This window comes from Malus sylvestris, chromosome 13, assembly GCF_916048215.2.
Source record: "Malus sylvestris chromosome 13, drMalSylv7.2, whole genome shotgun sequence".
Taxonomy (NCBI): domain Eukaryota; kingdom Viridiplantae; phylum Streptophyta; class Magnoliopsida; order Rosales; family Rosaceae; genus Malus; species Malus sylvestris.
The window spans coordinates 21,076,308-21,103,381 of NC_062272.1; the positions used below are offsets into that span (position 1 = coordinate 21,076,308).

At 38.2% G+C, this 27,074-nt stretch overlaps 3 protein-coding genes and 2 pseudogenes across 12 annotated transcripts; 3 read left to right on the forward strand and 2 right to left on the reverse strand.

Moving 5' to 3' along the window:
* Positions 1 to 169: 169 nt before the first annotated feature.
* On the forward strand, positions 170 to 2,556 carry LOC126597671 (uncharacterized; annotated as a pseudogene).
* A 9,014-nt stretch (positions 2,557 to 11,570) lies between these two features.
* Positions 11,571 to 16,177, forward strand: LOC126597706 (uncharacterized). 4 transcript variants are annotated; one of them, XM_050264515.1, is made up of 6 exons: positions 11,571 to 12,232; positions 12,341 to 12,688; positions 12,805 to 12,912; positions 12,982 to 13,185; positions 13,263 to 15,106; positions 15,461 to 16,177. In XM_050264515.1, exons 1-6 carry the CDS (start codon positions 11,930 to 11,932, stop codon positions 15,984 to 15,986), a joined length of 3,333 nt encoding a protein of 1,110 aa, XP_050120472.1. In that variant the 5' UTR covers positions 11,571 to 11,929; the 3' UTR covers positions 15,987 to 16,177. The 4 variants fall into 4 exon arrangements, with proteins under 4 accessions (XP_050120472.1, XP_050120471.1, XP_050120470.1 ...); XM_050264514.1 differs by having other exon boundaries at positions 11,571 to 11,812; positions 11,953 to 12,688; XM_050264513.1 differs by having other exon boundaries at positions 11,571 to 11,812; positions 11,976 to 12,688.
* Positions 16,178 to 16,363: 186 nt separating this feature from the next.
* On the forward strand, positions 16,364 to 21,898 carry LOC126596868 (pentatricopeptide repeat-containing protein At3g12770-like). Of its 6 annotated transcripts, none has more exons than XR_007614048.1 (3): positions 16,364 to 19,132; positions 20,402 to 20,678; positions 21,270 to 21,528. XR_007614048.1 is itself a non-coding variant. In XM_050263539.1 (2 exons), exon 1 carries the CDS (start codon positions 16,575 to 16,577, stop codon positions 18,465 to 18,467), a length of 1,893 nt encoding a protein of 630 aa, XP_050119496.1. In that variant the 5' UTR covers positions 16,365 to 16,574; the 3' UTR covers positions 18,468 to 18,508; positions 20,402 to 21,085. The 6 variants fall into 6 exon arrangements, 1 of the variants encoding a protein (XP_050119496.1); XR_007614050.1 differs by lacking the exon at positions 21,270 to 21,528 and adding an exon at positions 21,735 to 21,898 and having other exon boundaries at positions 16,365 to 18,508; XR_007614051.1 differs by lacking the exon at positions 21,270 to 21,528 and adding an exon at positions 21,544 to 21,629 and having other exon boundaries at positions 16,365 to 18,508.
* Positions 21,761 to 23,132, reverse strand: LOC126595351 (peptide-N4-(N-acetyl-beta-glucosaminyl)asparagine amidase A-like; annotated as a pseudogene).
* A 160-nt stretch (positions 23,133 to 23,292) lies between these two features.
* On the reverse strand, positions 23,293 to 26,758 carry LOC126596869 (probable folate-biopterin transporter 8, chloroplastic). 2 transcript variants are annotated; one of them, XM_050263540.1, is made up of 2 exons: positions 25,869 to 26,758; positions 23,293 to 25,275 (listed from the first exon to the last, which is right to left on the reverse strand). In XM_050263540.1, the coding sequence occupies exons 1-2, from the start codon at positions 26,365 to 26,367 to the stop codon at positions 24,122 to 24,124; spliced, it is 1,653 nt and encodes a 550-aa protein (XP_050119497.1). In that variant the 5' UTR covers positions 26,368 to 26,758; the 3' UTR covers positions 23,293 to 24,121. The 2 variants fall into 2 exon arrangements, with proteins under 2 accessions (XP_050119497.1, XP_050119498.1); XM_050263541.1 differs by having other exon boundaries at positions 23,293 to 25,264; positions 25,869 to 26,754.
* Positions 26,759 to 27,074: the final 316 nt, after the last annotated feature.

Sequence of the window (27,074 nt, forward strand, 5' to 3'; positions counted from 1 at the left end):
ATTACTCAGTTAAGATGTGAACTTTATGTGCAGGTGACAACAAAGATGGGAGATAAGATATGAACACCTTAGTTAATTGAATCTATTCATCCTCAAAGCTATTTGAACATCTTCAACGTAAACACAATGACCTTCTCTACTTTCAAATCCCAAACCTAGCCCTACTGAAATGGTGGGACCAAGGAGACACTTCCTCCCACTCCTCCTCTTTTCTCTCTCCGTCCTCTTCTTCTTCTCCTACTACCACTCCTCTCTTCCCCACTCCCCCCCAAGCCTTAACCCTAAATTCACTCTCCTTCCCCAAAATTCTAACTCTAACCCCAATTTCACCTTCATCATCAAGGTCCTTGCCTTCAATCGGCTTGACTCGGTAGCTCGCTGCCTACGTTCCCTTGCTGCCGCTAACTACCTCACTGACGAGGTCCATCTCCATGTCTACGTAGACCATTTGGCCCTCGGGGATCCCCCTTCAAACATTGATCAAAAGTTGCAGGAGTCGCATCACATTTTGGAGTTTGTAGATGGGTTTGAGTGGAAATTTGGGAACAAACTCATCCATTACCGGACTGCAAATGTTGGCCTTCAGGCCCAATGGTTGGAGGCCTGGTGGCCCAGTTCTGACAACGAGTTCGTTTTTGTTGTGGAAGATGACTTGGAGGTCTCACCGCTGTATTACAAGTTCCTGAGAAGTCTGGTTGTGAATTACTATTACAATGCCTCTAACCATCGTCCCTACATCTACGGGGCATCACTGCAGCGACCAAGGTTTGTCCCAGGTACCATCCTATTTTGGTTTCTTTGTTTGTTATTTTTCTTTAGAATATCAATCTTGGAATGCCTTATTTCTAATTTAGTTACCCAAAAAGGAAAATGTAAAAGGGCTTATGGTTAGTACGAGTACTGAATTTCTTGTACTTTGAGCATTGTCCGATACCTGATTCTGATCTGAATGATGTAGGTTGGCAAGAATGTTATAAGATACTAGTTTGCATGATTGTATTATGTAAAGGCAAATCAAATTTCAGTGCTGAATATTTGGATTTCAGTTTTGAATATTTGGATTTGAAAATAAGGTTGCAATTAAATCCTCTTTTAGCTTGGCATATTTCTTTTACTTTTTTGTTCATGAAAACGAATGGAAAAGAAAGGGACAACCTACCTTTGTAATTTCCATTTATTTGATTTGTTGTTGGCACACAGTAGCAAACTACAATTGGATAACTTTTATTTGATTTGTTGTTGCCTTATAGGTAAACACGGGAACAAACTACAAATGGATGAACAAACTACAAATGGATAACTTTTACAATCTCACTCATTCCTCAGTTGAGATGTTAAATTCATGTGCAGGTGACAACAGGGTGGTATAAAAAGATGGGAGAGAAGATATGGACACCTTGGTTCATTAAATTCATTCATACCCGTGGCTATTTTAATATCTACACCAATTTTTTGCACGAGAGAGCGCTCAGTGTCTCTCACCGGGATGCTGGTGTTAATTATGGGAAAACAGCTGGGCCTGATTCCCATATACTGGATAAAAGTTATCTTGATTCAGATTTTTGGGATATGCAACCATTGAGTGATCTTAAGTGGTATGATTTTTGTTTCAGAGAAAAATTTCCTGACAGAGTTGTTGGGAGCCTTGATGAACTTGGGTCTGTTCTTAATTCTGTGCAGAAACATGACACCGTTATTATTGTGAGCCTATTTGGGGTATCAGAGCTGGCAGTAAGGAACTTGCTCTGCCACTTTGAAAGTCTAAATATATGGAACTATGTACTTATTGGCCCTGAATCTGACTTCGTGTTTGATCTGGCAAGAAGAGGACATCCGGTGATTGGTACAAACCAGTTCCTGAAGAGTGTCGGAGCTTACAAATTGATGTCTCTCCAAGATTCATATGTGGAAATGATCAAGGTCTATGTATTAAAAAAGTGTTTAGAATCTGGGTACAATGCCTGGGTGGTGGATGGGAACATGCTTCCTCTCAGCAGTGACCTTTTTGTTGAGTCTGATCCCTCATACGATTTCTACGTAGGGAAGAGCTCAGAACTTTTCTTTGCCAGAAGATCTTTCGCTCAGAATATTGGTGGTGATGATTTTATATCCAAATTTGCAACAATGGCGAACTCTTTGCTAGTAAGACAGAGCATAAGTTTTGGTTATATAATGGCAAAGCTTGTGGAAGAGAAGGGTGTGAAGGTCAAGAGTCTGGACGAGACAAGCCTTGGTCTCATGATCGTTAACAGTAATGTTAATGAATCTTTGGGGGATGGAAAACAGATGGTCTTTTGGTCTAGTGATATGGCTTCAGATTTAGTTCAGAAGCGGCTTCAAGAATTCGGTATTTGGACTGTAGATGATGACTTGTCTTGCAAGGCTGTTGTTTGTCACCAGTCATAGCATCTGATACCAGTTGTCCACATTTGATCTCATGATTTCAATTTTGATTGTAACCTATATGTAGCCATTTGCTTTTTGAATTTTGACTTTTGATTTTTTCCCAGGCATGATTTTCATTTGCCAAGTTATCGGGAAGATTGTGGTTTGACATGCATGTGTGAGCTTGGTAGCACATAAAGTACGGGAAAAATTCAGGTGTCCCGGTGTGTAAACCTGTTTGTTCCTTTAGGTATCGTTTGGTATACAAACGGGACGGAATGGGACGGGACGAGATGGGACAGGACAGGACGGGACGGAACAGAGAGGGAGCAAAGATGCCCTCGAATGGAAACAAGGAGGAAGGAGATGGAAATGTTATAATTTTGTGTTACACGGATGTGGAAAGAGTCGTTCCAGGGGGTGAGGCGGAATGGAAATTCACCCAAAATTTATCCCGTGGAACAGCGTTTTCCACCTGTTTTAGGCGCACCAAACGTGGGACGGAACATCTCGTTCCACTTAGTTCCATTCTGTCCCACGTACCAAACGGTACCTTAGCATTCATCACTCGTAATTGCGTGATGAGTGCTATAAATAATGGGGCATGTAAGTTTTTCTCCTTAAACTACATTACAGGTTTTGTCTTCCGTCCGTTGCACACGTGACACGTCGGCAGTTTAGTGAGAGTATCGAAAAGAAAGAAAATCTTATGGGGGTGGTGTTCTTGTTGCGTGACAAGGTTGAATGACAATATCGTAAAAGAGGATGATGTGCATTCTGATTATCATTAAACATGGACATGTATGTCACATAGCATGAACAATCTCAAATAAGAAAGAAAAAATTGAAAAACTATGATACAGTTGTCATTGTGTAAAGACAAACATACAAGTCCACTTGCATGGATTCTCCAAGCAAGACTCATAAAAAACCAATACCCAAATTTGTCTCAAATCAATATTCGAAGCTGATCTCGTCAATACGTGTTACACAAACGACGCATCGAACGAACAAGTAAGCGAATAGGGACCGGGTTCCTCGGGCAGCAAGCTGGCGAATCTAATAACTTTGATTCCTCATTCGATCAGTTGCGCTAACCCTGATTCCCCTCTTTCCTTTCCCTGGTTCGTTAAACAGAGTAGGAGATCTATTGAATCTTGCTTTATTGATGTTGAGTAAATCTTGCACACCTATTAGATACAACCGTATAACTTCACATCCTAACTAAGATTTGTGTAATCATACTAATTATGGTATCATTTCCTCTTTCACCCCAATAAAATAAAAACTCAAAGTAATTAAGTTCATTTACACTTATTAGCTTTCTTCCTAGTGAAATTCCAACTAACAAACAACAATTTCAAGGACCCACATGAGTTTATAAACAATTTTTTTAAAACGCTTGCAGTATCGACTCTATCTAAAAATAAATAAATAGAGCAAAATTAAATACAAATCGTGATGAATTGACTGAGTTTTCAAAAGACAACAATATGATTACATTGTTTCTAGAAACTCTCTTAGGTAAACAATTAAGGCTTCTGTAATCCCACGTCTTGCCCTAAATTATGTCCCAATCTTCTTTGGAGTGACACACTAACAAAGAAAAGGGTAGTGGTTTAGTAGAATAATTAAGGAACCCATATCACATTTTTCTAGCTTAAGGTGTTTCACTTTTCTAGAAATGTTAATTAATCCAAGAATCTGAGATTTTGATTCGGTGACAAACAAACGTATGAGAATCTCATCCAACTAAGGTTGGTGGCTCTGATGATAAATAAAAATCAGAATAAGGAGATTCTACTAATTATTTGATCTAAGTGATAAAGTTAGGATTTTTTTTTTTTTTTTTGGGAAGTGTTGAGACTAACAAGGCGTTCTCTTACTAGAAATGCATTCAAATGGACATATCTACGCACGGATAGTGTACCATTGGAATGCATGGTATTTATATATGTCATAGGTAGTGCAACTGAAACAATATATATTAATTCTAATAGATATTTTAAGAGAATTTCTCTCCTCTTGGTACGTATTAATTTGTCAACATTGGTGTTTCAAGCGCAATCAAATATTTTTTCATGTGATATATGGCTTCCAATGAGTTGTGTTGTACGATGTAAGTTTAACTTCTCATGTTTAGTTGATTCATTACTTCTGAATACAACGATATTAGGTGTCGAATTACCATTTCATATATATGAATTTAACTTAAGATCTATCACTTATAACCAAAGAGAAACATTATTAAGTAGCAATGCTAGTGGCTTGTTTCGTTACTTGTTAGAGTAATATATGTAATTGTACAGACCGTCCATCGATTTTAGTTTTTCAGTTCCAGATCTTATATTTGCTCTAACATTATCAAATGAAAATTAAAGTCAATGCATAAAACAAAATCATTCAAAAAGTAAAGTAAAAAACACCAGGTTCCCCCATTTTGATGAACACACCGTCAATACCATAGAATTCTAATGGCATCACCAGATTATATTTAATTCGGAGTTTTCAGTGACTAATTGGAACAAATCTCCTTAAGAAGTAAGCAAATCCAACACCTGGTAAAAACCCATTAGCCCTCTAAGTAATTTTCAAGTTCACAACATTCCACCACCCACTTATTCCTACTGTAAAATTTGTTATACTATGCTTAGCTTCTAGTTCTTCTTGTCCTAACATGCATGCAGAAGTTCTACATATACGCGGCTTAAAGCCATGGGATTCTTTGTGTATCTTTTGTCTCACTTCACATTAAACCAAAAGATTTAGATCCACCCAAAACAATATCTTAAGCTTTGGTTTCCAAAAATGCTTATCTTGAGCCAAGTAGAGTTTAAGGGAAATGATTTCCGCCATCATATTTTTCTTACGTATACATCTATTTATTTATGTTTGTTTGATTCTCCTTTGATTTATTGTTATTCATTAAAGATCATAAATGAGCAATAGTACCAAGGGAGAAAAACAATGTTTTCAAGTCGCTTTCCTACCCTAACTACATAACATTTGTAGTTGATAATGCTAAAGACAGTTGCACTTGTCAGCTGTTAGTGCATCAACAATAATACTACCAGAAAATACCATTTCCCCGACCACATTTTGCTAGACAAATCTCCCTTCGTTTGCAAAAGGGACTTTACTCGACGAAAACAAAAAGTGCTTGGGCAAATCTGGACCATCTAGGGTTTTATATGTCAGAGGTTTTGCTTGACGAAATATTTTTGCAAGGCACGCTAGGCCATGTTTTGGCGCCAGGGGAAAAATGGCGCTTATTGTGTAAAAGTTTGCTCGACAAATCTTCCAGATTTCATCGCACAGGTGTAATTTAGTGTTTAGGGTTTTTATTTTGTTGAGTAAAAGTGAGAGACATGGTTGGCATATTTAATTCCTTCAATGATTTTCGCAGTCTGCAAAATTAATTTCAACAATCCAACCATCAAACGTGTTTGTATATACTCCAAGATTGCATACCAAAAACAAACTTTCATGGATTAAGTATGGGACGATATCCTCCGACAATTAGAAACCAAAATTCACGATTTAACGGTCACTTTAGCTCCGATTTTGATGTTTTTTTTACTATACAATCATTGACCCTAGCATAATACAATGAGCGAACCTGGTCATCAATGTAAAATATTTACACTAGTGGATATCACAAAATCTTACTTTCTACTTAACGGAAGTATACAATAAACTTTGTTTTTAAATCAATTGTTTTGACGGGACAAACATTCTACAAAACTAGTTTTAACGATCCAACTGTCAAACTTGTTTATATATACTTCTGGATCACATATGCCAAAAATCACAAAATCATACTCTTGTACACCTATGAGATAAAACCCTATAACTTCTCTCATATCCTAATTAAGATTTGTGTAATCATACTAACTATGGTTTCATTTCCTCTTTCACCCAAATAAAAATAAAAACTCAAAATAATTAGGCTCATTAACACTTAGCTTTCTTCCTAGTGAATTTCCAACCCAACAAACAACAATATCAAGGATCCACATGAGTTTATAAGCATTTTTTATAACACACTTGCAACATTCGACTCCATGTGAAAGAAATAAATAGGAAAAATAAGATAGAGATCACGATGAACTCACTGAAATTCAAAAGACGACAACATGATTACATTGCTACTAGATATTTTCTTAGGTAAAAAATTAGGGCTTTTGTAACCCCACGTCATGCCCTAAACTCTATCCTTATCTGCTTTGGAATGACACACTAACAAAGAAAGGGGTAGGAGTTTAGTAGAATAATGAAGGGACCCACATCACAGTTTTCTAGCTTAAGGTGTTTCACTTCTCTAGAAATGTTAATTAGCCCAAGAATCTGAGATTTTGATTCGGTGACAAACAAACGTATGAGAATCTTATCCAACTAAGGTTGGTGGGTGTGATAATATATAAAAATTAGAATAAGGAGATTCTACTTCTTTGAATAAAGTGATGAAGTCAGGATTTTCTTAAAGTGTTGAGACTTGAGACTAACAAGGCGTTCTATTATAGAAATGCATTCAAATGTACGTATTTAACTGACATATGATGTATCATTTGAATGCATGACAATAATTTATATATATCATCGTTAGTGTCGTTAAAACAATATATATTAGTTTTAAGAGATATTTCATGCGAGTTTCTCTCCTCTTATTACGTATTAGTTCGTCAACACTAGTGCTTCAAGTTCAATCAGATAATTTTTCATCCATGATATGTGGCTTCGAATGGGTTGTGTTGTACAATGTAATTTCAACTTCTCATGTTTAGTTGTTTCATTACTTCTTAATACGACGATATTAGTTGTCAAACTCGCCATTTTATATATATGAGTTTAACTTAAATTCTCTTGTTTATAACTAAAGAGAAACATTACCAATGCTTAGTGGCCTGTTTCATTACTCGTTAGATGTATTTAATTGTACTGGCCGTCCATGGATTCTAGTTTTTCCGGATCTTATATTTGCTCTGGCATTATCATTGAAAATTGAAGTTTAATGCATAAAACAAAATCATTCCAAAAGTAAAGGGAGAGGTTTTGCTCACCACCTTAAACTTTGATGTATGCTCATTACACATCTAATCATTTGTCTTTTTACTTAACCTTGGTAAACTTTTTTTAAAATTGAAAATGTAACATTTAATGTGAAAATTAACTAGAATTAAGTGAAATGATACATAACAATTGATTAAGTGAATGATGAACATACACCATAGTTATGATGACGAGTAAAATGCAATGTAAAAATAAAGTGAGCCGAGTTTTAGATACGGGATCGACAATTTGACCAAAACAAGATGTCCGATCAACAAAACACACCCCATAGCCCAGTCCAACTCAACCCTTGGCGATCGTTGCTAGCCCAGTCCACCTCCACTTCAGTCAAGGATTATAGGCAACGTTTAGCCATATAACTGATGAAAGTTTTCGACCAAAGGGCTAAAGAGAATCGAGTTAAAAGAATCATACTAGGTTTGGCTTCAGGGTATGCACCAAGTAGTCCTAGAAGGGGTTAGGTTTGGCCTTAAAAAGTAATAAAATATGAAGAAGAATATTTTTTTTTTTTAGTACTGAAGAAGAATAAATTAAGTCATGCATGGTTGGAGATGAAAAAATTTAGTCCTAAAGTAGTAAAATATTAATTTTAGAGGACTAAAATATAGTTAAGAGGTATGTTTAGCCCTTCATGACTAAAAATAGCTTAAAAACGTGTTTTTTTATTTATTTTAGAAATGTGTATTATTCCCATTGATTTCTTTACTAGGAGTACTTTCAATCATACTCTCAATTTTTTGGTTGGATTTTGGCTAAAAAGCTACGAATTTAAATTAGGAGCTCCTTAGACAACCAACCATACTAAGGCAATTTCCAACTGAAGGGTCCAGAAGGCCAGAAGGCCGAAAATAGCCTGAAAATCGTCTCCAACCAAGGGCTAGGCCAGAGGGCTCATGGCCCCCACGGAATCTGAAAGGGCCAAAGAGCTGGCCGCATGCAACCAAACTGGAGCTAGCCAGAAATTCTAGCAATCATGTCAGTTATATCCGACAAGAATGCTTAAACAAAAATTTGAATCCAACGGCTAGTTGACGCCAGTTACCGTTGGATTCAAAAAAAAAAAATTTGGGCCATTTTTTTTTTAATTCTTAAAAATTCTAATTTTTTTTCTTCCTATAAATACCTAAACCATTCATTCACCATTCCTCACAAAATTTTCACCATTCCTACACCATTTCAATTATCATATTTTCTTTCCTCTTTCAAAAATCTATCCTTCAATTTTTTCAATAATTTTCAAATGGCCTCGTCTGCAATGAAAGGTAGGGCTTGGACCCGAAAAGAAGATGAAGCTCTTTGCAAGGCTTATAGATGAGTGTCGGAAGATAGTGTGAGAGGGAATTGTCAAACAAATGACGGTGTTTGGACTCGTGTGTCCAAAAAATACTTCGAGTTCTATGAAGGCACCACTCCACTAAATATCCGAAACCACGAGAGTTGTTCTTCAAGATGGAAGAAACATCTTCAGCCAAGTTTGAACAAATGGCATCAAGCATTGTTAGCAGCCGCAAGTAAACATGAAAGCGGGGCTAATTACAACGACGAAGTAAGTGTTTTCACAATTTATTTTAAATATTTAATTATATTACATTTAATTTCATAAATTAATTTCCTTTAATTTTTGTAATTATATTTTCTAGGTACGCCAATCAGAGGAATTGTATATGGAGAGCAACTCGAAACCCTTTCAGTTTCACAGTTGTTGGGAAATTAGTAAACAGTGGGTGTTATTTGAAGATCCACCTCAACATAGAGCTCCTATGCCGGTGTTCGGAACTGCATCCTCAGCTGCAGATATGGATGAAGATGGATCTCCTACCATTCAACAAACAAGGGTAGAAAATTTATCTTCAGGTGAAGGTTCCATACCTAGGGCTATGGGACGAAACAAGACACGAAGGTTAAAGGAAAAGGGTAAGGCAAATGATGATTACGACGCTCAACATGAAGTGGCGGCCTCATTGCGATTAATGTTGGAGCAAAATGCCCTTGAGGCAGTACAAAGGTAGTGTAGGCATGAAGAACGGGCCAAACAACTACAAGAAGAGATGGATGATAAGAATATGGAAATGAACCCTTCAAATTACACTCCAATGAGTAAGGCCTATTTTGATAGGGAAAAAAATTATGCCTCGGCGGCAGTTGTTATGACAACCCATCCCAAATTTTATATTTTTATTAATTTTAAAAGTGTGACTTTATGAAAATGCCCTTAGAGGTGAGGGTCTTGACTCCCGTTGACCAACACATAGCGAGGTGTATGAATTAATCCATTAGCGTTTTCTTGAAGTACTCGACATTACGGAACTGTAAACCCAAGAAGTACTTTTGGTTTGGTCACTATTTATATATTTATATATATATATTTTTTCTAATGTATATATTTTATTTATCATTTAGTATATAAAAAAAAAAGGAAAAAGGGGGAACGGAAGAGGGAAGAAAGATGGGCTGCTACCCAATCGCAGGAGAGGAAGAGAGGAACTGACCAACCGGTGAGAAGGGAAAGGTGGGAAAGGAGGGAAGGGGAGAAGGAGAGAAGGAAACAGGGTCTCCTCTTTGACCCACGTGACCCAGTCCGAGATACCAAGCTCCGACACCAATTCTGGCGTTTTCTGGTGAGTTGGACATCGCCACCTCCTTCACTCAACTCAGTGACTCTCCTTCTTCCAATTTCAACTAAAATATTAGGGAATTGGCTTTGATTTAGTGTAACCCACACCGGCGGGTACGATGGGTCCGTGTCTTCAATTCCCCAATTCTGAAACAATTCCATCAAACTACTATCACCAATAGACTCCCCTGAAGCTCAAGACAAAGCCCAAACAAGTTTGGGGGCATCGGAGTTGCTATGAAGCCGAATTGAGGACACCCAAAACTAGGGTTTCCGACGGGTTTTAACAAAATTGGGGCTCTTTCAGGCCAAAATGGACTTGGCCACAGGTATAAAGTTTACTCTACTCATTGAGATCTTCATTCTTGTAAATTTTGATAATTTTTTGAAATAGTTGGATTTTCCGGCGAGTTCGGACAGGCAGCCACCACCCACGGCAACGTGTGGCCAGGGGACCGTCGATGTTATTCTTAGACTAAATTAGATGTCTTGAGTTCAGTTTTGGTGATTGTATATCGTAGGTTGATCGTTTGGACCTAAATTCATTAAGATATGTTACTTGGTAAAGATGTGAATCAATGATCCGACCGTTGGATCGTCACCAAACTTTAATACATTATAGTACATAATATTTAAGGAACATAGAAACTTACGGATTGGGAATCCGACGCACAGATCTTCCCAAATTGGATTTGTAAGTTCATAAAATAAAATGTTGACCACCACTTGGTTTTTGGCAATTGGCGGAGATCCGACCGTTAGATCGTAATGAAATTTTAGGATGTTGTTCTAGAAGCATAATTTGGATCTTTGGAATTAACGGATCTGAAATCCGTAGTGCGGATCTTCCGGATCAAATCTTAGGGGTGTGTTTTATGTAAATCTTCCGGATCAAAAAATAATTTCGGGTCGGGGTGTGTCAGTTGTTCACCTCTAACTATACTTCTACAATGGCGGATAATGAAGATGATGTTGATTATGGATATTAAATTTAAGTTGTTGTAGTTTTTAAATTTAATTTAATGTTGTTTTTAAATTTAATTTGTAGTTTTTAAATTTAATTTGTCGTTTTTAGATTTAAGTTGTAGTTTTTAAATATAAGTTGTAGTTTTTAATTTAAGTTGTTGTTTTTAAATTTAAATAATAAATTATGTTTGGCCCTATGATCCTTTGGCCCTCGGTTGGAGATGGAGGCAAATATGACACTATACTGTTCATTAAAATATTAATATCTTGGAGGACCAGAGGGCTAAAACGAGCTATCTGTTCAGCCCTCGGTTGGAAATGGTCTAAGAGTACTTGCAGATATCCCGCTAATACGGGAAGGTGTTTATTCGTACCCAATCCCCTTCTCATTCATAATCCTTCCTATTTTCATTACTCATCGTATTTTAACGAGACCACAAAAAAATCATACATACAAGAAAACATAAACGCAGAAGATTTGAACTCATGTCATACCATGAAAATATGGCCTATGATAAATCTTGAGAATATTTTTTAATAACAAATCGTCACTTAGAGTAAGGTTAAGTGGTATTTTTCTTTACGCACTGAGAGGTTTTAGTTGGATGGTATCCTTTCCCTCTTCCCAATCCTCTTTTCGTTTTCTTTCTCTTTCTGTTTGGCGTCTAGAAATTAATTTAAATGCAGTTGGGTGCAAAAGAAGCAGTTCCTGAAGCAACTCTTTGAATTCAATTCAATTCACAAAGGCGGAGACTTGGCTTGTTCACAATATTTGAGGTTTTAATTTGATTCAATTTTTTGCTTTTATTTCTGTAGCAACAGGAAGTCTTAACATGGGTTTCTATCTAGTTTGAAGGCTTGAAAGTGAGGAGAAGAGTATAATGGAGTTTTGTTATGGCTTGTTTTTGTGGTACTAGTTTCGTTCTAATTGAAATTTTAGGTGGAATGGAAAGGAGCTCAGCAGCACGTGTGATGGAATGGAGCATCGAGCTAGAGAAGGCCCTGCGCTCCAAGAAACCAGGGAGCTCACTCGAAGCCATTTCAGAAATCAGTGCAAGACTCCAACGGTTAAGCAGAGAACCAGAGCCTTCTCCAGCTGTCCACCATCTGTTCGACCTAATTCCTGGCGAGGGCAAGCTCTTTTTAAATGCCATCATCCTTCGTCTTGCCAATGCTTTCGAATGTGGAGACAAGCATGTAAGGCTCTGTATTGTCAAGGCTTTTCTGTTTGAGTACCGGAAGAGGAACAAAAGGGAAGAGTATAACGGAGTTTTGTCCAAAACTCGGGTTTATAATTATATCCAGGCAGAATTGCTGAGGATGGTTAAGCTTGTGTTTGACAGTGGGGATGTTGAGGATAGGGCTTTGGCTTTGGGTCTGTTCGGTTGCTGGGCACATTTTGCTAAAGAGAGTTCGAGCACACGCTACTTGGTGCTTTCTAGTTTGGTTTCCTCACACGTTATGGAGGTAAAAGCGTCGTTATTTGCAGCAGGATGTTTTTCCGAGTTATCAGAGGACTTTGCATGCGTTGTCTTGGAGATGCTGCCTCGTATGATGACTTCACCAGAAACGTCACCTGCTATAAGGTTGGCTGGAGCACGAGTGTTTGCCAAACTTGGGCGCTCACATGCTCTTGCAAATAATGCTTACAAGGTTCTTCTGCTACTTTATTATTTGGCCTCAACTCTGTTGGGAATTGTTCTTTTAGAGTTTTAGTTCTTTACTTGTGTACAATGTTTTGATGTTTGCTTAACACTGCTTTATTTCAGACTTGCCTAAAGCTTCTGTTAGAGTCCGCAGATGAGGATTGCCAGGTTGCAATGCTGGTTTCTCTCTCCAAACTGGCTTCCAGGTCAACCGTTCTTACATCTCAGCAGGTAATTGTTTTTGGTAGCATATTCTTTCTAATTTCTTGATCCGTAATACTCATTGGCATCTGAATGCAGGTGGACTTGCTTCTCTTGTTTCTTAGCCAAGAAAAGCCTCTTCATCTGCGTGCAACGGCAGTAAGAAGCCTGCATTTTGTATACAGTCGAGGAATGTGTCATTTTCCTTTAAATGCATATCTTGTGAGAGCGTTATTTAACATACTAGATGAACCTCAAGTTCCGTCACCCATGCTATGTGATGCACTGCAGACTTTACGTAAGGTTGTTTCTCAGTCCTACAGATTAACTTTTTATTAACGTTTTAGCAATTTTTATTGACTCACATATGCATTCTGCAGATTATTTCATGTACAGTACCCGATCTACCCCTTGATGTACTTGAATCTTCTAAGCTGTTAAGCGTTGTTGAGAATGCAACTTCATCTCCAATCACGTCTGAGGGCCTGTTAGCTTTTTCTGTTTTGGTAGATGTTTCAAGGAAACTAAAGGGAAGTACAGAGATGGGATCTCTTGCACCTCGTTCCTCTCTTCTGCCATCGCATGTGACCTCACTTGTCATTGATCGAATCACCTTGATGGTGAAGCCAGTTTTGGATCTTTGTCAGACTGAGTCTCCAGTGTTTCAACAAGTTAATTGCCTGCTCAATCTTCTTTTCTTTCTAAGTCGAGAATATCCGGATCTGCATGTCTTTGTGTTGGATCAAATACATGTTTTGGTCAAGTCTCTCTCATATATGCATGATAATCAGGTCGTTACATCAGAAGCAGATGCATTTGTTCGTGATAATGTAGACTTGAAAGGAGAAAAAAGCAGAACTATCAGATCAAAGCTTCTATTTATTGTGTACAGATTTTTGGGGGCCTTTCTTGAAAATCTCAGTGAAGCTGGCTCCATTTCCACCAAAGTATTTGACAAAGTGAAGCTTCTGGTTGACCTTGTAAGTCAGAGCAACTTGCTTGAATGTTATACATACACACTTTACTCTTTGTTGTTACATTGTCGAATCATTTGGGATAACATGGTGCATGAGAGTGAGGGAAGTTACAATCTTGATAAGAACTTGGGCATATCTCACTCAAGGGAGCATGAAATTCGTACCATTGAACGTGCAAAGAGGATGCTGACAGAAAACAATAAGTGGCCAGCTTACAGAGTCGGGACTTATGCAGCATGTCAGGGAGCCTGGCTCACTGCCACTTTGACATTTGAGCAGTTAGCATCAATGGTTCATTCGATTTCCTGCTGCTGCTGGATGAGATCATTAGTTCAATTTTCGGATTCTGAGAGGAAACTCATGTTACTGCTGTTGACAAAACAAGGTATAGAGACACATAAATTCGATGTTATACTTTCTAGTAATGATTCAGCTAGTAATATCAGGGAGCATATTAACAGTAGGGAGCTAGCAGCCGCTTACAATGGTCTTTGTTCTTCTTTGGCAACATTAGAAGTTGATGTCAGAATGGGACAAACTTTTTATTTCCAAAGGTGGTTTTTGTCTTTAAGAGCAAATGTGCTTGGAGCAGTGGTGGATATAGTTAAAGTTCTGGAAAACATTCAATTTGACCAGCACGACATTCCCGATAATGGACAGGTTGGATACCTCGTATCCTTACAGAAGTTTACTCGAATATCTGTGCAGTTGAAGAGGCTATCACAAGAATTTGATCTAGTAACAAAATCTTTCATTGACATGGACAGAAAAAGTTCAGGAATCATTTCGGAACTCGCACTATCTTGTTCATTGTTGGCTTTTTGTGCTGGTTTTTCTCTCTACATTCCAAGCCTAATCAAATCTGTTTCCATTAACGGTCTGGGAACAACAGAGAACAACTTAGACTCAATGTTGATACAAAATCTAATTGGGCGGTTGGGGGCTAGTAACCATGAAACCAGTGCAAATCTTTATCTGCTTTTGAATCCAGCTGGCAAGCCCATTGATTGTTGTCACTTGCAGTCCAGAATCCAAGCATGTAAGGTTGGTTCTGAAGCAAAATATATTCTCAGTGTTTGTAGTTATGCGGTTTCAGGGATTTCTGGGTTGAAAAGCAAGGCAAACGGAGTCCACAATGTGGAAGGTCTGTCCCAAGCAACCAAAGACGGCTTACAACTTCTATATAGCATCCTTATGAAATGGATGCAAGTCCCCTTCCGGACTCCCAAGTACTTCTTTAAATTAAGGTATGATATCATTCTAACTCGAACATTCTTTTTTTTCTTTTTGTTGATTTCTCCATGTCCTAGGCCTTTTATTTGAACAGGCGATTCGTACTTTAAGAATCAAGGCGTGGAGAATATCCTACTTTTACTCAATCTTTTAAAGCTTTCATATCATTTTTGACATAGTTGATGATTTGGGGTAAAAATCACCATTTAAAGCATCGACTTTAGGGTTTTAGTCTCGGAGTGGTTAATCGTTTAGATAGGATGTTTTAAGTCTGTTTAGCAAGCTCTAACATCATATTGTTAGTTATATGATTTTTGCTTTTCTATTTTCACCACCTTTCTAATGTTTTCCACTGACATAAATTTCAGGCCTTGCCTTGGGTCAGAACTCTTCGCTGTCAATGAAACAAGAAACCCAGATGGAATATACGTCTCCTCGGGCTTCCACTTATCATTACATTTGTGTCTTCAGTTAAGAAATGTGCCACAAGACATCCGAGTCCAGTTGAAAAATTTGTACTGCATGCTGTACAGTGGAGTATCCTTTCAGGAGCCAAGAGGAAGTGGAGAAAACAAGGAGCACAAGCAGGCTTGGGAAGCTGATGACATTGTAGAAATGAATGAAAAGCTGTTGCAGTATGTAACAGAGTGCAGTACGAAAAAAAGTAATAAGCGTCGAAGGGGTAAAAATGATGGCGAGTTCGTGAGTACGTTCGTGCGTTTCGAACTGAACGAGAGAGGGCAAGGGTTCTCAAGTTGCTTGCTTGATGTTTCTGCTTTTCCAGCGGGTTCTTACAGAATCAAATGGCATAGCTGTTGTGTTGGTAGTCAGGGTAATTGTTGGACTCTACCCACTTTGAATTCAGGTCCTCTTTTTACTGTACAAGGGTTATAGATTGAAGTTTTGATGAATTAAGCCAAACATGTAAATAGTGTTGTTCACATATGCACTCAAAGTTTTGTGTTCGTTTTCGACCAAAAAAAAAAGTTGTGTTCGTTCCCTCTTTTGTAATGTCGTTTGTACAAAAAGAAAACGCTAATTGTAACATTGGTTTCTGAAAAATAATTTGATTTTCATTTTACTCATTTTTACCTCTCACACTCTTCTCAAGTTTTAGACGTCGGATCGAATAAATTAAATAAGATCAATAGACAAAAATTAATTAGGATTTGTAAGAGATAAAGATGAGTCAGTAAATAGAACTACCATTTTTCTTTTCTTTTCTGATCAATAAACCCAATAAATAAAAACAACATAATCCGCAAATGATGGATTGCTCTGGTCCGGTGATTAGGACTTTCCTTTTCAACACACTACATAAAGTATAAGTTTGTGTATAATAGCACTGTTAATAAAAAATAAAAATAATATAATACAAGAAAAACGCAAGGAAAATGACAGATACAGCCTCAGACCTCAACTGAAAGAGTTCCTCCCAGAACTCCAAATCCCCGCCAAATCCAAACGATCTCTCCGTGTGTGATGAACCTCTCGTACGCATGCAAGACATTTGCCCTCACAACCTCCCGTTATTACACTTGCGCCACTGCGGTCCACCTTCCCCTGAATCTCCTCCATTTTCTTCAGCTTGCAGGAACCCACCATTCCCTTTCGCTCGCCGAACAAGCTCACGCCCACATTGTCACTCATGGCCTCCAACAAAACCCTTTCCTCGCCACAAAGCTCATCTCTGCTTATGCACTCTGCGGAAAGCCGACCGAGTCGAAACTCGTCTTCGACTCGGCTACTCTCAAGAGTGTGTATTTATGGAACTCACTGATTAATGGCTATGTGAAGAATTGTGCGTACAATGAAGCTTTTGATCTGTTTATGGAAATGTGCAATAGTTATGTATTGCCGGATGATTATACCTTGGCGACCATGGCGAAAGTTTCAAGCGAGGTTCGGGATTTGGCTACCGGAAAGTATGTTCATGGGAAGGGTTTGAGAGCCGGGTTTGTCGTGGATACCGTTGTTGCGAATTCTCTGATGTCTTTGTATTATAAATGCGGGAGGATTGATGAGTGTCGGAAACTGTTCGATGAAATGCCTCAAAGAAATGTTGGGTCTTGGAATGCGTTAATAGCGGGGTATACAAGTTCTTTGGATCATGATTTTGATAAGGAAATTTGGGAAATTGCTAAATCCATGGTGATGAATGGGGTGAAACCTGACGGATTTACCATTTCAAGTCTTTTGCCTATGTGTGGAGGGGATGATATCAGGAAATGGGATCATGGGAGAGAACTGCATTGTTATGTTGTGAAGTATGAATTGGATTTCAAGTGGGGTTCGGACGTTCATCTTGGGTGTTGTTTGATTGATATGTATTCTAGGAGTGATAGAGTAGCTTCGGCCAGACGGGTATTTAACCACATGAAGTGTAGAAATGTTTATGCTTGGACGGCGATGGTCAATGGCTATGTGCAGAATGGAGCTCCTGATGAAGCTTTGGTTCTTTTTCAAAAGATGCAGGTGGAAGATGGGGTACAACCCAATAGAGTATCACTTGTGAGTGTCCTCCCTGCTTGTAGTTCGCACGTTGGTTTAATGGGCGGAAAACAAATTCATGGATTTGCTATCAGGAAGGAAATGAGTCGTGAAGTATCTTTGTGTAATGCTTTAATCGATATGTATTCGAAATGTGGGAGCTTGGATTTTGCAAGGCAAGTGTTTGAGGATGATTCTTTTTCTAAGGATGCAATCTCTTGGAGCTCAATGATTTCAGGATATGGATTACATGGAAGGGGTGAGGAAGCCCTTGATGTGTATAATAAGATGCTCCATCTTGGAATCAAACCCGACACGATAACAATCGTTGGGCTCCTTTCTGCTTGTGGAAGGTCAGGATTGGTAAAAGAAGGCCTTTCCATATATAGCTCTGTAACAGCTGATTTTGGAATTAAACCAACGGTGGAGATGTGTGCTTGTGTGGTGGATCTGTTAGGCCGATCAGGAGAGCTTGATCAAGCATTAGATTTCATCAAAACGATGCCTGTAGAACCTGGTCCAAGTGTTTGGGGAGCCTTAGTTACTGCTTCTGTGTTGCATGGGAATCATGACATGCAAGATCTAGCTTATAGATTTCTTATTCAAGTAGAACCCAGAAACCCTTCGAACTATATTTCACTTTCAAATTTTTATGCATCGTCTAGGAGATGGGATGCTGTAGCGGAAATGAGAAGAATGATGAAAGAAAGAGGTTTAAAGAAGGAGCCCGGATGCAGTTGGATAAGCATTAATTCTGAGACTCATTGTTTCTATGTTGCTGATAAATTACATCCTCGTTCAATTTCAATCTATGAGATGCTGGATTACCTCATCTTAGCAATGAAGGGAGCCTGCTCTTCTGAAGCGTTTGAACATCCAGCGTAGATTGTATCTGATGGGGATAGATGCCAGCGATCGTATTGCAGGTACCATTTAGATTTAGTGATGTAATGATTGTTGTTAGTTGCTTCTTTTTCTCCTGAGAACAAAATCCGAATTCACAAATTTCCTTTTTAGTTTTAGCATGAATCAGGTCTGTTCTAAAAACTCTTATAGGCAAGGCATATATACAAACTCACTCTAAACAGTTGATCGCGTGACCTCCATGTGAGACGCAGTTGTGAGAAGAGTGTATACACCCGTTGAATGCAGGACTTTTTCATCTTTTCCCATTGGTGTGACTATCCTAACAAATAGTAATAGAGAGATGAAGTGCAAAACCCTTGTCAATTTGATTAAGTAGATGGTAAACTTGAGAAGATTTTGATTAAATAGATGGCAACTTGCCTACAAGAAGCCGAAACCCCTTGCAGTTGGTGGCAGTTAGTAGGATTTCTCGTTGCAAATATCCCATCGCTTGTCATATGAGAAATACACAGATTTCCATTGAGAGATTACGTATATGAGCTTGAAATACATTGTTTGCCCCTTCTCCTTCCGGCTTGAGTTTGACACCCTTCAATCCCCATTCCTCACTTCTCTGTTGGCAAGATGGAGCTACAAGCCTACAACCATGTGTTTCTTATTCCCCCATCCTGCATGTGAAGGAGGTAACTTATTGTCTAATACTGGTCTAATAGTAAATTATTGTATACATTTCCAACTAAATAGGAGGTCGCTTGACACCCATTTTATTTTCAATTTTCAGTTTTTTATCACTTTTCTTGAAAATTAAAAACTGAAAACTCGTTCGGTAATTACTTTCAGTTTTCATAACTAAAAATTGAAAACTAAAAACAAAATAGTTATAAAATGGTGGTTAATATTTACACAATGAAATTTCCTTGATAGCAATTTGTGTTCCTCTTTCGCATGCTCACACTTATTCTTGAGGCAGTTGGCCTGCCTTCGTTAATTTGACGGTTGAATCTATATGTACGAAATCCCTGCCAGCTGCTGCTACTGGAAGAATTTTAAACAATTATTGGCCACGAGGGTTTGGCATTAACCACTGCCTAATTCATGTTTAGAGACTTAAAACTTGGTATGATTTTGTCCAGTAATGCTATTCTTATCATGTGTTTATACCACATTGATATACCATCTGATGTGGCTGTCCACATCATTTAAATTAATTAGAATTCTATTTAAATTAAAAATCATTTAATAAACCAATAATTAAAAAATAAATAAAATTAAATGTTGATTGTGGCATACGAGGAGTCTTCTCCTTCCCTGCTTCCCCGTTCAATCCAGCTTTTCTCCCGTTTCTTCTTCCACTACTGAATCAAAGAACTTGCTGGAACGATCTTCCATTTTTTTCCTTGGTGGGGTACTGTCTCTGCTCTGTGAATAGCTCTGGTGTGGTGAGTCTGATTATTTCCATATTTTAGGTCAATAAGAATAGTATTTCTTTCTGTTTTAGACACTTTGTACTGTTTGATTTGATCTTTTTGGCGCCAAGGTAACTTCTTTTCCAATTACGTTAATGGAAGTAGATTACTTGTTGTAAAGTTTCAATCTTTGGTTAAAACGATGGAGATTGGATATATCTATCTAAAGGGTTTGAAAAGTCATTTTGTTTTTGGTGTACCATCGTTTCTTTATTTTGGGGTTTAGTGAAAGCTTTTTTGTGATTTTAATGTTGTAGAGTTTGATCAGAACTAGTTTATTATGGTGTTGTTAGAAAGCCATCGATATAAATCTTCAATATTTAATTAGGAAAATAAAGATTTGATTAATCCTGAAAGAAAAGAGGGAACTTGGGATTTATCTAAAAAAAGGATATGAAAAATTCGCATTTTTGATTGCCATTCCGATTTTGGTGTTTTGTTTAGTTGGGGTTTAATGCAAGATTTTTGTAATGTTTGATGTGGTAGGGTTTCATTGAAGGTCATAGAGAGAGAAAAGCTTTTGAAAGGCGAGCAAGTAAGCATGTCGGAGAAGTTTTCTTCAACGGAGGTGAAGTTGTACTGGAAGTTCGAAGCGAAGAGAACAATGCAGCAAAAGGATCTCCCTCCAATGGCTCAGAATATTCAGCTCCCAAGCAAAGCAAAGTGGGCTCACCCGCCAAAGCATCAGCTGAGTCCAGCAGTGGGTTCTCCAAGTCAGTCCCAGTGAGCTCCCCTTCACCTGAATTTTCGACAGCCAGTCCTGGTAAGCCTCCCAAGATTCCCACCCGCAATGAGAGTCTTGCTAGGAGAAAGTCACTAAATAGGTCAATTAACTCGAAACCCAAGCCAAGATTTGGTGAACCCTCGGTAGGCATTGATCACAATACGTTTCGTGGTTTGATTATTGTTTATTATGTTCTTTATTAATGCCAAGATGGATCAGAGAAGAATAAACATCTAAAACATTAGAGACCTTATTATCTTAGTATCTATAATTGGCTTAGTTCCTCAATAATACATTAGAGACCATATTAATGGCAAACAAATAAAGAGACATTTTATCACTTTTAGATTAGGCTTTCTGATCACTTTCAAATTAGGTTTTCTTATCACTTGAGAAACTGAACCTTTACAGCAAAGATGAAAGAAATAGTATTTCATATTGTTATATTATTGTGATCGACATTATACATCACTTCGTGTTAGGGATAAAAGATTTTTTGTTGTGGGGTTTGTTTTTTCAGCCATTGCAATGCACACAATAGAATTAAGAGACTTGCACATATGGCTAGTGTATTTACATTGATAGTGTGGTGTAATATATAAACTTGTATAATTATGTTTTATGTTTTAGGAAAAGGGAGTTCTTCTAATGAATTACTGAAGAAGATGATGTAGTTGAAGTGAGTTCTTGTAATGAAACAGAAAGCGATAGGGTTCATACAATAGAAACTTCTAATGAAAGTATTGAAGAAGATGATGTACTTGAAGCAAATATTTCTTCTAAACATAGATTTCAAATATTTTGTAACAGCAGCCAGTATGCAGACATGTTACTCTTCTAATTCTTGTTGTATTGAAAGCGGAGTCATTTAAATTGTGCTTGCAATTCATATTCATGTCTTCAGGATTCTACAAATGGTAATGTAGTCTTCACAGGAGCTCAACAGTTCTTCAGTAAACAGATGGCATATTTACAAGAGTTAACACATTTGCAGCCACATTTGTTCTGTTTTCTTTTTGATCAATTAGTCGAAATATTCAAAAGTACTGGATTGAAGCTTTGTTATGTTGCAACTAACACATTCAATTCCTGCAGCAAAGTGCGGGCACATTTTCTAGTTACTACCTAAGCCAAGGCAGACGGTCGACATATATTGTGCATAACAGAAATCCCAATTCAACATTTGTAATGTACTTATATGTTTCTTTTGCTTGTTCCAAGAAGTCAATGTACAAGTAAAGAGGAAATTTTTTGTTTGATGACATTGAGTGGATAATGGAGGATGGCGGCCTAATATGAAGTGTATCGTTGAAATGGATGGTCTGATTCACTATCTGCGTATTGCCATCATTCTTCATGACCATTGTATTACTGTTATGGAGGTCTTGAATTGTATCAATTGTGATATTCCCATAGGAGGACTTCACCCATCCAGTCGATGACACATACCTGCCGACCCTTGTCAAAAATGTGCCATTTAAACCCTTGAAATCCAAAACCAATGAACCAACAAGGAGCAAGCTACTATGCTTTGAAAGCTCCCCTTCAGTTTTCGTGCTCCGCTTGTCCAACCAAAGATGCAAATTTGCGTCAACGAACCAATCATTCAAGGCATTTGTGACAGTAAAACCAAACGTGTGACTCTTCCCTAAAAAGGCCGTGATTTCAATATCATAAGAAGGGAGATTGTACGAGCTAATTGCAGTAATTGGACTCCACAGGAGGGGATTGAACCCTCCATTGAAAATCACAGTAAAAGGCCAGATAGCACCAACAACCTTACCATCTAAACTCACCACAACCTCCCTAAAAGGCCCGTTTCCAGGAGTACCTCTAAGATTGTTTGCAGTAATGTACTCATTCGGAGCGTTTGAATACCAAAACCCATCATCATTCAAAGGCAGATTTCTCGAAATGGGCAAGATCAAATCCGCCCAATAATGGAACCCATAATCCAAATTCCCCAAATTTTGCTCATAGTTATAATTCAAATTCTTCTCAGCAGGGTAAAAATGGATGCTAATATTCACATGGTAAATCCCTGTGTATGTTTTTATCTACCAAATTCCCAAGATAATTTGATTGTTCTGAAGCAAAGAATAGTACCTTGTGATGTCCTTCTTGACACTCCAAACAATCCCATTCTGCGTTGGCTTAGTCGTACAGCTCCTGAGAAGCTCAATGCCGCTGAGCCAAACCCCGAAAATCCGATCATTGGTAGTCCACTAATCAGACTCACCACACCAGAGCTATTCACAGAGCAGGGACAGTACCCCACCAAGGAAAAAAATGGAAGATCGTTCCAGCAAGTTCTTTGATTCGGTAGTGGAAGAAGAAACGGGAGAAAAACAGGATTGAACGGGGACCACAATCAACATTTAATTTTATTTATTTTTTAATTATTGATTTATTAAATGATTTTTAATTTAAATAGAATACAGATTAATTTAAATGATGTGAACAGCTACATCACTCCCCTACCCTATCACGCATGACTGAGGAATGTCGCAAGTGACAAGTACCGCACTCGTTCCCAAAATTCGAAATAATTTTGTGACAATGTGTTGTATCCATATGTATGCTACTAGTACTGTATGTCACACAGAAGGTCGGATTTGGATCCCTCGGGATCCTCACATTCGTTCATCATACATATTTGAATTTTTTTTATATTTAAAATTAAATACAAACAGTACATAATGAAAGCTGACCGCACAATATACAATGAACGGATAGGATATGAGAATCCTCACAAAGATCCTCATCCCAGAATGTCATGTCATTTTCTTCTTTTCTCCAACAAAACAAGACACTCCTAGTTTTATAGAAAAGGAAGTAGGAGGCTAGAGTTCGCCCGAGTCTTATCCCCTATTTATCCGAAATATTATGTGCCTCACCGACGAACGGTCTTGACAGTTTTGCTCAGAGTACCGATCGATCGGGCTCTCTATTTTTTGCCTTTTCCTGGCTTTCTATTCGATGTTCTTCCAATTTCACTGCATTGCACACATTTTCTTCCGATTTTCACTGCAATTTTACTAGAGATGCCTCATTGCTCTTGGGAGATTTTAGTCGGACATCAAGTACCTCATAGCTCCGCAACTCTTCATTTCTTCCGTTCCCTCTTCGTCCTGTGGCAAGAGCTCAACACCGATGACATGTACATTTGCGCTTACTAAACCTGTATTATGACAAACTGATTACTTTTCTGACAGGTAAGCACAATTTAACATGAGGCAACAACTTCCGTCTTCATCACAGAACCTGTCGTTGGAACTGATGTTCGAGATGAAGCCTCCTTCTAAGTCGTCTGAGTGTACAAGGAAAATGAACACCACTAAGGCAATCCTAGAGTCCTCTTCTTCTTATCCTCCACTCCCCCAGCTCTCTCCAAAAGATACAGATTCTCCCTCAGGTACACACGCTTTCATTTTCAAACCTCTTGCTATCTGAAATAGAATGCAATCGTACAAGTTGTTCTTTCACTCTTCTCCCTCTGATTCTCTCTCACGTCTGTAGATAAATACTGAACCATACACTACTCGACCGACCCTTCTATTTTTCTGACTTCTTCTACTGAAACCTCTCTTCCTCTCCTGCCTAACGACACCTTCTGACATGGGTAAAATATAAAGCCATCCTAAAGGCAATAAAGCAGCAAGGAATTGTGCCATAATCCCGAAGGGCAGGTTTGAGTAGTTGCCTGCCGTTACTCCTATCAGAGAAGCCAGTCCAACACCTAAAACCCCACTAGCTATCGACGATAAGCACAAGGCTGATGCTAAGAAAGAAGTTAGAGATCCTTCGCATCCCCGAGGACACAGATTCGCAAATAGTACTGTGAAAGGCAAGATCTTGAACTGTGCAATAGTCTCTGCTAACCCCGAAAAACAAAGAACAAACACCTCATTTGGAATCCCCAGTCTGACATTGATCCGTCTCACTAAAACAAGGTCAAGAAGAAGGGAAAAGGCATACACCAGCTGAACAACACCAACCAACTTTCTCATCGGAACCTTTTTCCAATAACGGTCATAAAGTACAGCAGTGGAAAGAAGCATCAACTGGCCGATCACTCGAGACATGCCAATGATTGAAGGATCGAGATGTAGATATTGTGTTTGGTAGCAGAAGATGGAACCTGAGAGGACTGGGACCATGGCAATAGAAGCTACAATCCAAATAAGAGGTCGAGCAATACTTTCCTCTTGAATTCCCATCTGCAGCTCAGAAAATTGTTTTCTGATACTTTCAAAGATTGGTTTTCGTATAAGACTGTTATCTGGCAATTGTGGTAAACCGAAAGATTCCTCTCGTATTCTCAATGAAATTGCAAGCTGAGCGGAAAGTAAAACTGCAAATACGAGAAACATGGTTCTGGGCGGTGTTTTCATCAAGAAATATCCACCTATTAAGTTACCAAGAATTCCACCGGCAGCTGCTGCCATGAATGCATAAGACTGGAGGCCAGTCATATTGTTTTCTTGGCCATACTCTGCAACAAGAGCATCCTGTGCTACTTCCATAATGGACGCTCCGAGATTACTCAGAAGAACGCATGCCATGAGGGTAGGAACTGCTCGAGCTGCAACAGGGATCAGCGCCATTGGCCCCCAAGACAAGACCTGTAAAAGAACTGACAAGTTCGAACTCCATCAGATTCTCCCATGAGAAGTTGTTCAAGCCATCAGTTATACCCAAATCCGAGAGGTCTCACATAGCAAACAACACTTTTTTTTTAATTTTCCTTTTCCAACCCCAAATTTAGCTCATTCTACATTCTGATCGATACATTGTTTACCCCATTAAACAGTGGTGTTAAGCTTAAGCCAGTTTTCAAAGGAATTACAGCATAAAAGTAGTAGGATTAACGAAACTTATACCAAAAAATTTGTTATATTAGGAACCAAAAATCTTTCTTATATTAACAATCTAACTTTTACTCCCGATTGTCAATCAAACAAATTTGCGAAGGCATCAGACAAATAGAATCTACAGCATAACCAAGCAAAGGAAAGAACAAAAAGTACAAGAATACAACATAAACCACCATAAGGAAGCCTTCCTCTATACGGATTCGAATAAAAGTGCACAAATAATATAACCTTACATGATAATGCATCTTCAAATTTAACATAACTCTGTAAAATGAACAAAAGAAAAGTAGGAAACACAATGAAATCAGACCAAAAACCACGAAGGAGACAAGGCAAGAAAATTTGAACTGACCTCCAATGGAGATATAAGGAACTCTATGAGCACCAGAAATGTAAAGAGCATCAGAGAGGACTCCATACAAGGGCTTGGCCACCATGGGAAGGTTAGCAGAATGCTGCACAAGCTGCAATGTGGAAGGTTGCATTTGCAGATTGTGGGCCATGTGGAAGTTGAGAGCCAGCCATGGAAAACACCTGAAACCCTGCATCCAGTACCCAAATCCACACAGAAACAACATTTGCTGCCTACCCAGTTGGGGAAATCGAAAGCCTCTCCTTTCCTCATGGCTGCTGCTTCTCCTGGATTTTCTGTAAATAATTTGAGTTGCTGGGTTTGGCAGGATTGGGTTTCTGATCTGGGTTTTGGGTTGGATGGGTCCAGCTGGGTTTAGGCGGTGAAAACAAAGGATGGGGTTTCGCTGGAAAGGAGGTTGCTTTTTTGGTGGGGGTTTTGGGGTGATTGACAGTGATGATATCCATGGATTTTCAGAAGAAATTGATGAATAAATCATGATAATTACTAATAATATCAATTGGGTACTTGAAAAAAGTGAGAAAAACAAGAAAGAAATGGAATGAAAGTTGCTATGATTGTATGAAGTTTTTATTGAAACAACGATGGAAAGTAGAAGTGAGGTTACCTATCAATATATATATATTCTTGTATAATTATGTAAGCTGCCATTGAAGATGAATTGCTTTGAGAAGAAGATAGAAGAATATGCTATTTTGTTAATGGAGACTGGAGAGATCTAGAAACCATGTTATGTATCACTCAAATCATTTTGCTTTGAACAATCTAGTGTGGGAGGGAGAGAGTGAAGACAATGCAGAGTATCTGACCTATCAGCTCAATTGAGGCTAATACCCCCTGGTTTTAGCGGTTGGTTTTTCTTATAATGCTTGTCTGGGCGCATTTACGCTCGTCGCTCTTATACGATGCTAATATTCATCATCTTACTTATTATTATTGAATAAATTTAAATTTTAAAATTTATGTCTATTTAGTATAAAGTTCTCAAAATGTAAACTCATTCAATGTCACCATCACTTAATGATGGTGAGCAAAAATATTTTCATATTTTCTTGATGTTTTTTTCAGGTTTAGAGGAAGAAAATTAAGGGGTAGGATAGTCTAACTAATTGGATCGTAATGCTCTCTTACATGTCACTATTAAACAGTTAGAATTGACATATGTACAATTCTCGATGTATACGA

Coding starts and splice junctions, on each gene's coding strand:
- LOC126597706 (XM_050264512.1), top strand. CDS start 11,930: ATGGCTTGTTTTTGTGGTACTAGTTTCGTTCTAATTGAAATTTTAGGT. Junction 12,689..12,804: donor TTGCAAATAATGCTTACAAG/GTTCTTCTGCTA, acceptor GCTTTATTTCAG/ACTTGCCTAAAGCTTCTGTT. Junction 13,186..13,262: donor CACTGCAGACTTTACGTAAG/GTTGTTTCTCAG, acceptor TGCATTCTGCAG/ATTATTTCATGTACAGTACC.
- LOC126596868 (XM_050263539.1), top strand. CDS start 16,575: ATGAACCTCTCGTACGCATGCAAGACATTTGCCCTCACAACCTCCCGT.
- LOC126596869 (XM_050263540.1), bottom strand. CDS start 26,367: ATGATTTATTCATCAATTTCTTCTGAAAATCCATGGATATCATCACTG. Junction 25,276..25,868: donor TCCTTATATCTCCATTGGAG/GTCAGTTCAAAT, acceptor CGAACTTGTCAG/TTCTTTTACAGGTCTTGTCT.